This window comes from Lipotes vexillifer, unplaced genomic scaffold (genome assembly GCF_000442215.2).
Source record: "Lipotes vexillifer unplaced genomic scaffold, Lipotes_vexillifer_v1.1 scaffold137, whole genome shotgun sequence".
Classification (NCBI taxonomy): domain Eukaryota; kingdom Metazoa; phylum Chordata; class Mammalia; order Artiodactyla; family Lipotidae; genus Lipotes; species Lipotes vexillifer.
Genome location: NW_006775780.1, coordinates 304,776 through 320,063, shown reverse-complemented (window position 1 = coordinate 320,063; position 15,288 = coordinate 304,776). Strand labels below are relative to the sequence as shown.

Here is a 15,288-nt window from a genome sequence, read left to right as displayed (position 1 = left end):
TTCAGCAGGGGAGTGATTTTTCCCTCATTTTTTTTGTAGCTTCCCCATTGTATTCTTGTTAAATGTATAAGCTGCATATTCAGGATTGAATTTTTTGTTTCCTACATTTTTCTTTGTTAGTACCTGATCAGTAAAAATTGTGAACATTTAGCTTGGGATAGATGTATATGTATATATAATTAATTTAGTGTCCCTTAAGGTGGAGATTTGTGTTTTGTCATTTATTGAAAGTATATATATATTTCAGCAAAGTATTTGGATTTCATAGCAAGCCTAGGTAAAAGAATAAACTTTTACCCTCTCAGTGCTTTCTCTATTTGCTAGTGTAAAACATATTTCTGATTTATCCCAGGTAAAATAATTAAAATGCATGTATCAGAGCACATTAAATTTTCTGTGCTCATGGAAGGTATACTAACTGGAAAATAGTCTTGGCTTTTGACTTTTTATAAACTCACAGGTTTATAGGGACTTTATGGAACCATCCAGCCCTTTCCCTGACTTCTGGCAGAGGTTGTAGCTAAACTACTCAAAACCTGTGGAAGCAAAATCAAACTTCCTTCAGAAAATGTTCCCTGTATCCAATGTTAATCACATTTTCTTTGCTAAGTTATCCCTAGAAAACAACTGTCCTTAACAGGAAGTCAAAAGTGAAAGTATTGAGAAACATTTGAAGATGGCAAATGAATAAATGAGGTTTCATAGGCAGTTGGAGATATTTGTTAGTAGAGTAGTAGAAACAGCGATATGTAACAAACCACTGGGAACACATGGCTCACTCTGCTTGACCATAATAGTAGTAACTTGTATTTTGTTGAACATTGTACAATTTCCAAGCACATTGTCTCATTTAATCCTCACAACAACCCTGTGAGGTGGGTGGTATTAATAGCCCCACGGTATAGATAAGGAAACTAAGCTAAGGAGAGTAAATGGTTTGTTTTCACATACCCAGTAAGTGGTAAATCTGGGATATCAGATCCTCTGATGCCAACTCATACTACCAAAAAGCTATTTTAAAAAATATTAATTTTTCAAAAACCACTTTAAAGTATCAACCAGGACAACAGCAGCAGTATACAAAGACTGAAAGGTCACAAAACCACTTCTGAAGTTTTCTGTAAGAGTATTCCAAAAGACTGTTAGGATATTCGTTTATGCATGAAACGCTGAACCCTTAAGTAAAATGATACACAAGCTCAAGATATTGCTATTTTTTTATTTGTAGCCAACATTTATTTTTATGCCTAGAAAAATACAGGGGGGTACTTAGGACTAATGTGCTGGGCAGTTTGCTACTTTAGTGATAGTAACATAATCCCGAAAAAGCAAGCACAATTATTTTGTCCTTTCTTTTGTTTTATTCAGCAATAAGACCACAATTTTTCATATTTAAGGAAGTATGAAAAATCTGTCGAGTTTTAAAAGCTGAATACATGTAGCGTTGGATCAAGGCACATACAAGACTGGCCAAAGGGCGTACAATGCACTTTGGTTTTTTGTTGGGAAAAAAAAAATCATGGCAACAGAAAAGTGATGAGGTTTTTAAACAAGTAATAGCTCACAATTCAGTAGGAAGCTGGAAAGAAATGTTACATTACAAGTTTATTCTGTAATATCTGGAAAACTGTGACAGTAATGGGCAGTATTCTTGATCATTGTGAACGTAAATTGAACGTTTATGTACAGTGTTAAAATGTTTCACATAAACCAGATCTAAGTTTAATTTCTAGTATTCATTTTTCTTTTAAATTCTCATTTAAAGTACTACTTTCTCTTCATTGCTGAGGGGAATTGCTTATGGTTATGCTACCTTTTTAATGTGTGTAAGGTTTTTTTTGACATCCTTTATGATAAAAACATCATAAACATAAACAATTGTGTCTTTAGAGTTGACTTTTCAAAAATCAGGATGGTACAGGCAAAACCAGAATGCAATTCTGAGATTTGTGTTCATTACGCTATGCGAGTCTAAGTTTTCATGTTTTCCTAAGTACAGATTTCCCCCTAACCTGGAAGCACGCTTACATTATTGTTTTTGTGAAGTCCTTTATTCTCAAAGCTTTGTTAACAATGGCATTAACAACAGCAGACTTCACACTCCTTTTATGCCAGCTGATGGATTCAGTTCAGAAGATATGTTTACTTTCTTAAGGATATCTAATTTGCTTAGGGTAAAAATGGAGTTTTGCAGCAAGTCTGATATTGCCCATTACTTCACATATTTTGATTATTGAATACCACTGGAATACAAATTTAATAATTGGAACATTATTTCATAACTACCTTTTGAAATTTAATTTTTCTCATTCATCCAGTTTTTTTTTTTTTTACATTTTATTAATACCAAAGTGAAAAATGGCCTGTGCTTATACTACAAGGATCTCATGTGAACGCAGTTCTGATTGTTCAACACAGCAAGAAAATTCACTTTCACAGTCAACAAGTCATCTTACTCAGTAGAACACAAAGTAAATGATTTATAACTTCAATATTTGCAAGGAAAATACAGTACAAATTACTAAAAAGTACTAAAATATAGAATTGTGTTCAGGCTTCTCCACTACATCAATCGCAGCAGTAACCTGAAATTTGAAACTTTTAATAAAAAGTTCTTAAATATAAATTATATGGCAAATGTACAGTACATTGCTTTTCTCAGTCTCTTTTTCCAGTGTTTTACAGTAGAACAGGGTTCCTACCATCACCTCCCTTAGGTTTAAAAAAACTGAAACACGGTATGCTGCAAGTCCTCCAGCATCATGAGTGTGAGTGATCTGAGTCTGGAATACCACTGTCTCTGTAGCTTCGGTTACTACTACTTTCACTGTGATTGTTTTTGTACAGATTCATTCCGTTAGGAGGAAATATGGTGTGTATTACAAATTCCTCCTTTGAGATGGGTTCATTGCTTATCGGTAACATCTGAAAAGAAGTCTCCCTGATTTCCAGGATGGAGTTGTCCTTCTTGGTGCCAGCTTCTGCATAGTCATCCTTTCTTCTCTTCCCTTTGCTGTATGCACAGTTCCTTGAGAAGAGTGATCCATTCCTATGAACATACCAGCACACTAAAGCAAGAAGGGCGATGGTCACCAGGGCCACAGCCCCACCAATGATGGCAGCCAATGGTAAATTGGGGTTTTTGTAAGGTTCTTTCTCTTGCTCTCGATTAAGGGTGGTTGTAGGGTTGTACATTCGAAGGGGTGTGGTTTCAGTCTCAATACAAACAGGAGTTTCATCAAATAGGTAGAGGTTACTGGTTTCCATGGGAACCATGCAGACTCGATAGGGTGAATCAGGCTCCAGGGCTGTGACCAAGTATTCACTGCGTTCTCCTGTTACAATTGTTTCCGTTATAGATCCAAACGCTGGGCTGTGACCCAGTTTGAGCCAGCTGAGTCTTAAAGCAGTCATAGGTAGGACAAGTTTCCAAGAGATATGAATTGTGTCGGAGGTGACAGCTTTCACAGTAATGATAATTGTTTTTCTTGCTGGATTCCCCGTGGTTCGCTGATCCTTAGTGAGTTTGGGGTTCTTCATGTCTGGTTGTTTGGTCACTGGAGCTGGCCACTGTCCTTGAGCAGGATGCACTGTGTTGGGTGTTGCAGTGTTTGTCTGAATGGTGCTTACAACTGCGCTGTCCTTACAGTCAAACAGTTCCACATTGAGGTCCTTGATAGCCATTCCCCGAACCTTTTCGGGGGCTTGGCACATGAGTCCACGCACATTGACCTTCACAGGTAGTGATTGTAACCAGTCACGCACCCATTTCATCTTGCACCCACAATACCACGGATTGTTGCGAAGAATCAATTGGGTTATGTTGTCCAAATCATCAAAGATACCCTGAGGTAAATTACTTAGGTTGTTATTGGACATATCAAGTCGATACAGCTGCCTTAGATAAGAAAAAGCATTTGGGGGCACCCGACTGATATGGTTATCTTGAAGATAAAGCTTCCTCAGGTTTGTGCCTGGGAGGTTTACTGGTGCAGCAGTCAGGGAATTCCGTACCAGTGACAGTTCCGTTAAGTTGACTAGGTTGAAGAAGACTTTATCACCTAAACCGTGGTGGTTCAACAGGTTTCCATCCAAAACCAGGCGTTTTAGGCTAGTGAGACCTTGAAGAGATGGTGATGAGATGGTGGATATGCGATTATCGTCCAAGCGGAGTTCTTCTATAGTCCTGGGCAAACCCCAGGGGATTGTGCTAAGATGATTACGGGACAGGAAAAGCAGCCGGAGATAGTTACTGTCTCGGAATGCCCCCTCTTCAATGCTAACAGCTGAGACGGAGTTATCATCTAAATGTAATTCTTCCAGATAGGGGATTTTTGAAAGTGAATCATAAGTGATAGTCCTTATATTATTTTCTTGCAGATGTAACTCTTTTACATACTTTGGTAGGTTGGTAGGAAATTCATCTAAACTGTTGTGATATAGGTATATTCTTTCTACTTTCAGCAAGTTTTTCAAATCTGAAGGAATCCCAGCATTATTTATTTGGTTGTTCTGAAGGTAGAGAGTTGTAGCATCCTCTGGTATTCCTGTTGGAATGGATGTCAGAAAGCGATCATTACAGTAAATGAAACCGGCATCACAGCGGCACACAGATGGACAGGATTTAGCCATAACTGGTAGTGGTGCCACCTGGAGGAACAGCCCAATTTTAGCCCCGATGAGGAAGATGCTCCAGCTTGGGCTGATCATGGTCATCAATGTTGAGGTCTTTACACAAGGTAGTTTCAGAGCCCTAAAATGGAGTGAGTTAAAAAAAAAAAAAAAAAAAAATACAGAAAACCATCAGGCCAGCGTATTTAAAATGGTATTCAAAATAGATATGGAAACTGCACATCTATAATCACTTTTATTAGTTAATTTTTTTTTTTTTGCATGCTTAGGTTTTATTGCTAGCTAACAACGAACACAATCACATAATCTTTTTACCTTAAATGTTTCTGGTATTAAGTATTATGTCCCAAATCTATCTGGCTTTGAAATGTTAAATATAATTAGTTTTATTGTATATTCTAAAGCATTTTCATAATACTTTATATCAGTTTTGTAGCCAGTCATTGACGAAGCTAGTCAGATTTCTAATTTTTTCTTAATATTCATAATGAATTGACACATATGAATATGGTTTGTTATATTTAAAGATGATAATATTACTGTTCTTAAGAACGAAAATTTTATATCTGCTTTCTATTAGGTAGACTGCACAACTGTAAAATTTGTAGTCAAAAAAATCTATTCTCTTACTATTCAGGAATAGTTACAAATCTCTTGAGATCCTGAATCCCAGTAAAGCCAAGTGTTTGCTTTGATTATTGATGTTATTTTTCTTTGATTATTAATATTAAACATGTGAGATAGGTATTTCTAGCAAGAAAATCAGAAGGAATCTTTTTCATTTACTTTAGGGAAGGAAAGACATACAGCTAATACATCTAGCTAATCTAAGTGGAAAATTCCATTTCATGTTAAACTAGCTCTTTCTTTCTCCCATTTTATTGTATGTTTTGTACTACATGGTTTAATGGCTTTATGAACATTTTTCATTACATTCTATCTCATAACATGTTTTCACAATGCATTTATCTTTCTTCAAGTTCTAATCTAAAATATTATTCAACATTCTCCATGGCTGGAGAATTATAGATTTGTACTGATCTATTGTGTAATATAATTTCTTCAGCACCTTTAGGTATTAATTAGCCTTTATAATTTCAGGCATGAAAATAAAAGACTTTAATATTTTTCCTACCTTATTGAACGGTGTGGGTAAATTTTGCGTGAGTGAAAATCCAATGCGCATATATTATTTTCCTGGTGAGGGGCTGGGACTTATAAACTCTTGTTTAGTCCTTGGAAATGTTCTTCACTGTTTATTCAAGTAATCCTATGCCGCACACACCTCCAGATCAGGCTGCGGTTCAGCATGGTGGGCAAGCTTATTAAAGTGGGGACCAGAAACAATTCAGTTTCCTGTTACTATGTAGAACACATGGTTTCCTATGTATTTTTTTTTTTCTTTCTTATAGAGTTTCTGTGTGAACGTTCCTTTTGTGTAGCTTAATTCCCTTAGTGGAAACTGTTCTCTTTGAAATTCTTATTGGCTCTTCTGTGCAATGTGGTCAGACATAGTAACTTCAGATCCTCATGAAGAAAGCCATTCATGATGCTAAGACCTGTATAGTAATAGGTTTTTCAGGCAGTTACCCCCCACCTTTATTCCCATCCAGTATTATCCAAGTATAAACTTTGTACAGTAGCTACATCCTGAGGTGTGATTACCTGCTGTGAAATAGCTATTTCCAGCTTTTGCTTCTTGCTGCTTTCTCAGAATAGCTGGTGCAGTCACAGGTTATGAAAGAACAGGTATTCTTTCAAGAGGTAAAAAAAACTTAATTCAAATATTCTTCATGGGAAAAAAAAAGGAAGCATACTAGATTTCCTTTATGTTTCTCTTCCTTGAAATACACTGGGTCTGAGCATCTCCTGTGAAAGTAAAATGTTTTAATGAACTATTAACAATGAACATTAACACACTAGAGAAATTTCCTAGAAATTTAACTTCACTTCTTTCTTTAAGCAACACATCTTTCGTCATAGTAGTTGTTGCAAAGGGATAAGATGACCTCTTTGTCTTTTACTTCCCGTTTATATAAATAAAGTGGAAGCCAAAGTTGAGATTGTCACCAAATAGATGATTTCAATTGTTAACTGATTGTTCAACAAATCAGAAGCAAAGCTTCATTCAAGAGGCAGTAAGCCCTTTCCATGGATTTTGAATTCAGGTCAGGCCAATCTTTAAAAGTTCACTTTTAAATCTTAGATAGAAAATGATAAAATGTTTAAAAAGAAAACAAGTGCACATCAAAGAGGTGAACAAAGACATAACAAGGATTTTTGACAGAAATGCCATGGTAACGTTTTAGACATTTCTGAACATAGTTTTACAAAGTCATACAATCTACAATTTAAAGAGTTGAAAAGGGTTTGCTTTAGAAGCGTTTCTTTTGATTTGCCCAGGGCCCTGTTTAATTCTTCCTGCAGGCCTCAATTTTCCCAATTGCAGAATGTGGACACTATGACCTTCCTCCTTAGAGGTGTTTTTAAGGGCTAGTTGATGATCTTGAAACTCAAGTTACTCAGGTATTGCTGGCCAAAAGGCAGCACAGAAGTTCAAGTCATAGTATTTTTTTCAGGAGAATACAGTTTTTAGCAAACTGAACTTGAGAAACTGTATTTGGGACAGAAAGGAAGCTATTTCAATGTCTCCTTGTAATGACCATTAGGAAAGCATATCAAAAGCTGACAAGGCATTTCTCTCTAGGTTCAGACAGGAACATGCCAATCTCCAATGACTGTCTTTTTCACTTCTGAAAGGGCTTAAGGGCTTAAGGCTTTAGCAAAGAGACTTATGATTTTAATGATGACTGCTTTGTTCATTATCTAATATGCATGACAATTTTTGGGGGTGGACAGGGGAGGTGGGTAGTATCTGTTACGCAAGGTCACCCACTCAGGGGCTTTCTATACAAGTAGGGTTCATTAAGGTATCATGGAAATATTTGACCCTGAAAGTAGAAGCAATTTGCTTCTCCCCCAGTAATTACCTAGCATCCAACAAGGATAGCATCTGTTCCAGAATTCAAACACTACTGAAAGTGAATGTTAAATAAGGCCAAAATTTGTGTTTCTGGTTCTCTTTGAAAGTTTGATTTCTTTTAGTTTGTCACCAGATATCAACACTAATAGACTGCATTAACAGAAGAAAACAAAAAAAATTACAGATACATTTAATTTATTATTTAGGCAACTTGAAATAAAAATAGCAGTTAGCAGATGGATAAAGTAGTCTCTAGTGAATATTGCAAAGTGCCCACAAAGGAAAGTTTAAGTGATTTATTGTTTAGTGTGAGGTTTTACAGTGATGCCTTTGGGTTTTGCTCATTATTGTTGAATTTCAGTGGAGTATTTTCTTGAAAACTGTTACTTTCTTGGTATGTGAAAATGGAAAAGCAAGCTGTGAAGTTATAATTACAATGTTACTTTAAAAAGTATCTTCTGTAAATGTTTCCTAAGCTTGAAAATTATTCAACATATAAAGTAATTGGGTAAATTTAAGAAAAAATTTAAAGCAATTTAAAAAATAGTTACTTTTGTTGAACTGCATTAAAAACTAATCAAAACCATTATAAAAATCACAGGTGAGAACCTGCTTAAAATGTTGCCAATAGCTGGCCATTTCTCATACACCAGGACATACTCTAAAATTGAAAAGATTAATCTGACAAATGGGAATTTAAAAATTGTTGGTCAGCCTAGAGTATGTGCAAGGTGATGATCATAGTGATAACCAGAGCTAAAGCTTGTAGCTGATCTGTAAGTATTTCACCAATTCAAGCTCCAAGAATGTGTATTGATTTTCACATTTTTAACCCAGAGAAAGAAAAAATATTCTAAATTGGTGTGAAAAGAAGGAGGATTAATTTGTTTATTTTTCTGTTTTACATTTGTGAAACTGCTTCCTCTGCTCTATTTGCTATGCAAACTCACATTGCCATTAATACAATAGTGGTAATAATGTGGGATTAACGGAAAGCCTGAAATCTCATTAAATTCTTGGAAAATGCCATTGTTTTCTCCCCAGACTGCCTTAAAACAAAAGGCAAAAATATAAAGCATGTTTCTCTGGAGAGAAGGATACCCTTTGGAAAATGAAGCTTCCTTCACAAGTTCTTACTCCCTTTACTTAAGCTCAAACAGTTCAAATGCATGCTTGATTGTGTTTTATATCTTATATTTTATATCTTCTCCTGACTTTTTATATTTAAAACCTATAGTGCTAAAGAGTTTTGTTTTATTTTGCATATTAGAGGCTGTAATGGTCTCTCCATCTAAAATAGGTGATCCTGCCCCTGTGCTTAGACTTCCCCCTTTCCCCCTTTCCGAGCTGGCTCTACATATTCACGCACGTAAAGACATTGTAGTTGAATGTGACTGATGAAAAGAAAAATGATCCCGACTGGCATGGACCCTGTGGCCTGGTTTCCACAACATTGACTTCAGAGCCTTTATGTCTGCATAGGCTTGAAAGAGGCCATTACTTCTGAACAAAAAGGAATCGATCTTTTAGAAAAATATTGTTAATGGGGTAACTTGGGGGGAAACATAAATGGAGCCCTGGTTATTTAAAGGAATGTTTAAAATTTTTTTAAAATTGTATCATTGCTTCAGTATATAGCATGTAGAACTGTAGCAAAAAGAAGAAAAACATAATCGCCTCACTGGTAAATCAGATTTTTAATATGGATTTTCCTATTCAGTTTATCTTTATAAATAAAAATTGTGGATTTTTAAAAATGCATTTATAATGTAATCACATCTGCAAGAAGCCTCCAATTGATTTCCATGATATACATAAAAGAATGTAAATAGATAAAGATGCTATCATTTTGAGATAGTTTAAGAAAACTAACATAATTGAAGAAGTTGTATCTGAATAGAAAACTGGTATTTAAATAAAGTCAAGAACTTGAGGTAATCTACATGTTTATATGAGTCCTTCTTTGCTACTACAATATTTTGGAGGTGGGAATGTTTGAGATGACAAGGTATTTCTCATTTTTGAACACTTAGATTAAGATTATATGTTGATAGTGCTAACTTCCTAAATCCTTTATTTGCTCGCTTTGATTTAAATGGACTTTGATTTGAAATCATTGCTCATTTTAAAAAAATATTAAATCGAGTATAGAGTTTTGAGATTTTCGTTTCTTTTTAATGCTTTGCCTCACATCAGGGTCTCTTAACTCTCTGGGAAACTTTTAAAAATATTAAATCTAAAAGTAGAAAGGCATGTAGAACTCTTAATCAAAGTTAATTGCGTTATTATTTTGAGTAAAACCTTGAGATTGAAGAAAACGTATGCTTACTCAAATTTATCCAAGTCTGTGAATATTTCTAGGTAAACTGGAATTTATACAATCATAATTTGGAGTATTAGGAAAGTAATTTATTCATGAAGGTTTAAATTGCTGCTAGAAAGCTCAACAAAATGATCAACCTATGAATGCTAATTCTTTGTAATGACAAATGATATTTCAAATAAACTACGTGTATGGTTAAACTGAAAAACTGGAGTACATCAGGTTAGTTGATAGTGACAGCAAAATGCTTTCTAAGCAGCCTGTCTGGTAGTTAAATTTTCCACGATCATCAGATTTCAGGAAAGTTCCAATTCTTTTGTTTAATGCCAGGCAAGCAGAAGGACCTCTAACTCTCCTCTTGAGAGTCATGAAGTCTGAAGGGTTTGCTGAGAGGCAGAGAAGCAAGTGTGCCTTTCCTTACGTAGTTTTATCCAGACTGTTTTCTGGCCTGTAAGGTTTGTTTCATTTATGCAAATAGGGGATGAAAGTTCCAAAGCAAAGTATTTTTTCTTTCTCCTTTTACGTTACTGGTTCTTTTCCCCAATAGGTTTGTGATAAATGAATCTAATTCTGCTTCATTTGTTTTGGCTTATAAAGTTAAACTGAGCATCCTTAAAACAAAAAGGCAAACTGGGATGTTATCTTTCATCATAGTGAAGGCTGCTTCCTCTATGATATTAAGCCAGACTAAATGAGTTAGAAAACCATGGCTTATAAGAATGAATAAGATATTAATTTAAAGGTTGGTAAAGGTGAGCAGTAGAGAGCTTGGGGCAGGGGACAAGCTTTAAGTTTGCAATGACTTTTAAGCAATTGCAATTAAAACTATGCTTATCTTTGTTAAACCACATTTTCCCGCTGCAAACTTGAAATGCCTTTTACAGTGTTGTGAGTACAATTTGGTTGATATGCTTTAAATTTCTAATATTCAAGTTTCCATACTCTAGTAGAACAAATATTTGGGTGTACTGTGTGCCAAGCACTGGGCTGGATGATAACATCAATAATCATAAAAAACACCGTTTTTTTTTTCATGTCAGAGTTGAGTATTGTTGATTTAAACCAAATGAAGAGGAAGAAAATCATCAACACATAAACTGATCAATCCACAGTCCAGTGGCACACTTTAAAAATGGTGTTTAACCAAATGTGGTCTCTGGGTTTTCTTTTCAAAGTTGCCACGGTAACTTGTGCACGTGAAAAGTGAAAGAATAAAGAACAAAAGCTGTCATTGTCTCATCAAGAGAGAGCAATTTCTCCTTTCTCTCATTTAAGCAGACTAATACCTGGAGAGAGCTTTTTATACATTCCTGACACTTGATTTGGGGGCTAGGAAAAGAGATTATGCATATGTTAAACAAATGCAACTTTAGCTGCTGCTTAGATTACATTTCGTTCTTTTTTACTTAAAATCTGTTTTGTCTGGTGTTCTTGTCACCAGACAAGTCAAACTCCTGAAACCTGCTCTCCTATGCAATATAAACATGGCTTTCAGACTGTTTTTTAGTGTGATGGTTTACCAAATTTAGCGATGTTGATCTGCATTCTGAAACTGGAAAATGCTTTCTGAAATGTATATTCCTATTTCGGTTCTTAAGCGGCAGAAGGCTTTTTCCAGAAGACATTTACAAACCATCTCTTTGATGGAAATTTGTTTGTTGACTTGTGATAAGTTTTTGAAATGGTGGAATGTTAGAAAGAGTCGAGAAAAGGCCCTTTTAATGCTCTGAAGAGAAAAATGCACTTTGGAGAATTAATACTGCTTAGAGATTTACTGTAGAGTTTTTGCCCGCTGGGGGGTGGTACACTCTACCAGAACACTGCTTTCAGAAGCCCTAAGTCAGATGTTGGCTGCTGCCAGCCAGTTTTCCTCTGGTTTAATTACAACAAAGCCTCCCGTTGAGAAGAACAGTAAAGGCCTCTGGGGCAAAAGGTGGGGGTAGGAGGCAAGGGGGACTGAGGAGAAAAGGAGGGAAGAAGTTACAGGCTTTGAACAATTTACTGAATCTTATTTCCCTCGTTGACTTCATTTATAGTGGTCTTCATTTGACTGTCAACAATTATTTATAATACTATTAAAATAAACTGGTTGAATAAAAGAATATTTAAGGGGGTTTAATCAAAATTTTTAAGTTAGTCTTGGCATTAAACATATTCTTTGTTACGTAGCCCACCCACCTTAAAAATAGGGGGAAAAGTTAAGATCCACTGAAATGGCAGTTTTAACCATTTTTTTTTTCTAATGACCAGATTTAATTTAATATTGGTATGAACATTTGGCATATCTAGAATAAAAGCATAAAGAAGCATTCATATGATATTAATACAAGGCAAGTTCTCTGCTACTGATTTTTGTAGGGTTTAAAATTGTTCAAAATAATTCAGAAAGAAGAGGAAGCCCTAGTGTGTGTGGCCAAGAAAAGCAGAGACAAATCTCTCTGCAGTGCACTTGCATGTTTAAAGATGAAAATTGTATTTTTCATCTGGAGACACTGAGTGTTCATTAGGGTCTTGTGTCCCTAGGCAGGAGGTGCTGAATGTAATTGGAGTTTCTATTTGATTGGGCAATATAGTCTAGAGAAGAAACTGGGGTAAAGATAATTAATAGCTTGCTAACAAAGTCTGACAGCCACAAGATTTCAACCAAATTTATTTCACACCGCTTCATTTAGCTCTGAAAAAGTTTTGATGGAATTGGAGGCTCCTTAATTAACACCTGAAAGCAAAAGAAACATACCTTCTATTTTACTGCCACATTCAGTTATCACAAATTTTCTTACTGTTTTTCTTCTTTTTGTAAAAACTTTACTTGCTGCCCAGTTATATATTCCACAAACGTTAATGTTTAGGAAGTGTTTAATTGGGCATTTTGAACCTAACCATAATTGAGTTAAAATTGGGGAGGGAATGAAAAGCCCAATTAATAACTGATAGTATTATACAGCCTAATTAATAACTGATAATATTATACACAATATTAATGAATTCATTATGTTTATTCATTCAATAATATCTTTTCTGATCCTTGGACTAGATATATTTTTGGCAGTGCTCTATTTAAAAAAGAAATTAGACGTGCTTTTCCTACTTAAATACATGCAATCATGTTTTTGTAACGCTGTTTTTTATTTCAGGCTAATATATGTATGTATTTGTGTATGTGTGTGTATATGTTGTGTATACACACACATATATCTGCAAACTGGCATATCTCTGATTTAATCTTCTTATAGATTAAAACCTGGCATATTATTATTAATATTGGTAGTAGCGGTAATATTAATATTTTGTAGTACTTTTAAAAGGTTCATTTCTTTCTTTACTCATTTCAAGAGAGATGGGTATCTGTCATCTGTCACTTTGGAGCAGACATAAGTGGTCCTATCTGAAAACAGACAAATTCATTCTTTATGTTTATGCTGGTCAGGATATTCCTATGTTGTCGGGGATAAATGAAAGGCATTGCTACAGCTGAAGCACTTTTCTAGTGGCTTTATTCATGTTGTTTCCTGCTATAACGAAGGAACATATGTGTGCATTTTAGAGCAGATAGATTTATTAAGAAAATTTAAAATAGTTAATTGTTAAAACCATTGGAGAATTTGTTTCCATGATTGGCACATATCAAGGCTTTTAAAAAATCTTTTAAATTCTCAATAAATAAATAACAATCAAACCCCCAGATGTTGAGAAAATATAGGCCTGTTGTACTTTTTACCTCTATGCAACCATTTTGTTTCAGATCTAATTCACTGAAAAAAAATTTTCTTGAGAAGATACATTTAACTACTTTTGGAAAGCTTTGTTGTATAAAAATATTTCTTTCAATATAAGATTTTCCCATTATAAGTTGCAAGTGAATGGATACTCTGCATATCCCACTTGATGAGGGCTCTACTCATTTTTTACCCCCTGCCACACTGAAATCCCTGCATACATCAGGCTTAACTTCCAGGCTGAGCTTTGTTAGTTATTCTGAGTAGACTTTGCCAATTACTATGCTAGTCACATACTACATTTGCCCAAGCAATGGATTTTTGGCGTTCTTCTGGAGAGGGGATATGGTTTGTAAGAGAGTCTCCCCCTCCTCGGAGTTGAATTCACTAGTTGAGATTTGCAAGCCTGAAATGCTTGAAGCAGCTCTGGCAGGATAGCAGTGCAAGCTTTAAAATCTAGGTGTAGCTGTTAATCCTTCCAGAGGCACATAAGTCTCCAGGAGTAGCTGGGCTAGCTGTGAGCAAGATATATGCTTTTCATGTACTGTGTATTTACGGTCTGAGGGATTATTGATTTTCTTTCACAGTTGTAAAAGCAGCAATTGGTGATCATACCACACATACAGTACACACCAAGTTAGCAAGACCTTTCGTTTTCCTCTCTGTGAAAAAATCTGCCTCGTATTCTTTAACATCTAACATTTAACTTTCCAACTTAATGTTTTCTATAAGGCTCTTTTCAAATAGCAATGACACGAGACAGAAAATAGCCATTTATCATTAGTTTTTTTTTAATGAAAGAAAGGTTTCAAGAAACTTCTTGCATTTGGCTGTAACAGTCCAATTTTTCCTTGCTGGCTTGCACGCACATACATTGCTTGTCCTGGTGACAGAGCAAACGTTCGTATTTGGATGCCTCATGATACCAAGTCATTTCTTTCTAGAGAGTAAAACCAAGCAAACTTTCTGGGACAATCATAAGGAAAAACATGGGAAACACTTACCGGGAAGGCGAGAAAAAGCAATCCCATATGTTCTGCCGCTCTAGCTGTAATTCCACTGCCTGGGAATTGGAGTAATAACCCTCCCCCTCTGCCCAGCTCGGCGTCCAGTCCACACAAAGCCAACGGCAGCTGCAGGCTGAGCTGGTCCTGTTCGGATCACGCCTCCACTGAGGAGCGAGCAAGGGACAGCATTCCAGTTTACTGCACAGCCCACCTCCAAGTCTGAAGTTAAGGCTTCACCTCGCAGTGGTTGAAGAAGGGGGTGATGTCATAGATGGGCAGGACTTCGCCAAGCTCTCGTTCAGTGAGGTAACTGGGTGATCAGACAGATGAGCTTTGCCATCGCTAGAGGGAGTGAGAGCAGCCAGAATGAGGCGCTCAGCCTGCCGAGGCCAGGATGCCATTCAGTTGGTAGGCAGCCCTTTGGAATCGCAACCTTTTCTGAAGTTTACTACAACAGGGGAGTGGTAGGAAGCTTATAAAAAATACAAGACTGTTAGAAGGCTATTTATAAGATTACAATAGAAAGACACTGGTTCTTTTTATTTTTAAGCCATCTGTATTAAAAAGAAGTTAAGCAAAATCATATTATTTTTGACTAGTTACAATAATGTTATAATTGTGAAGGCT

General features: G+C 35.8%; 1 protein-coding gene across 1 annotated transcript; it reads right to left on the bottom strand.

The window, feature by feature from the left end:
- Positions 1–1,220: 1,220 nt before the first annotated feature.
- Positions 1,221–14,917, bottom strand: FLRT3 (fibronectin leucine rich transmembrane protein 3). Its single transcript, XM_007450192.1, has 3 exons — positions 14,659–14,917; positions 6,298–6,501; positions 1,221–4,753 (listed from the first exon to the last, which is right to left on the bottom strand). Exon 3 carries the CDS (start codon positions 4,714–4,716, stop codon positions 2,761–2,763), a length of 1,956 nt encoding a protein of 651 aa, XP_007450254.1. The 5' UTR covers positions 4,717–4,753; positions 6,298–6,501; positions 14,659–14,917; the 3' UTR covers positions 1,221–2,760.
- Between the last annotated feature and the right edge of the window lie 371 nt (positions 14,918–15,288).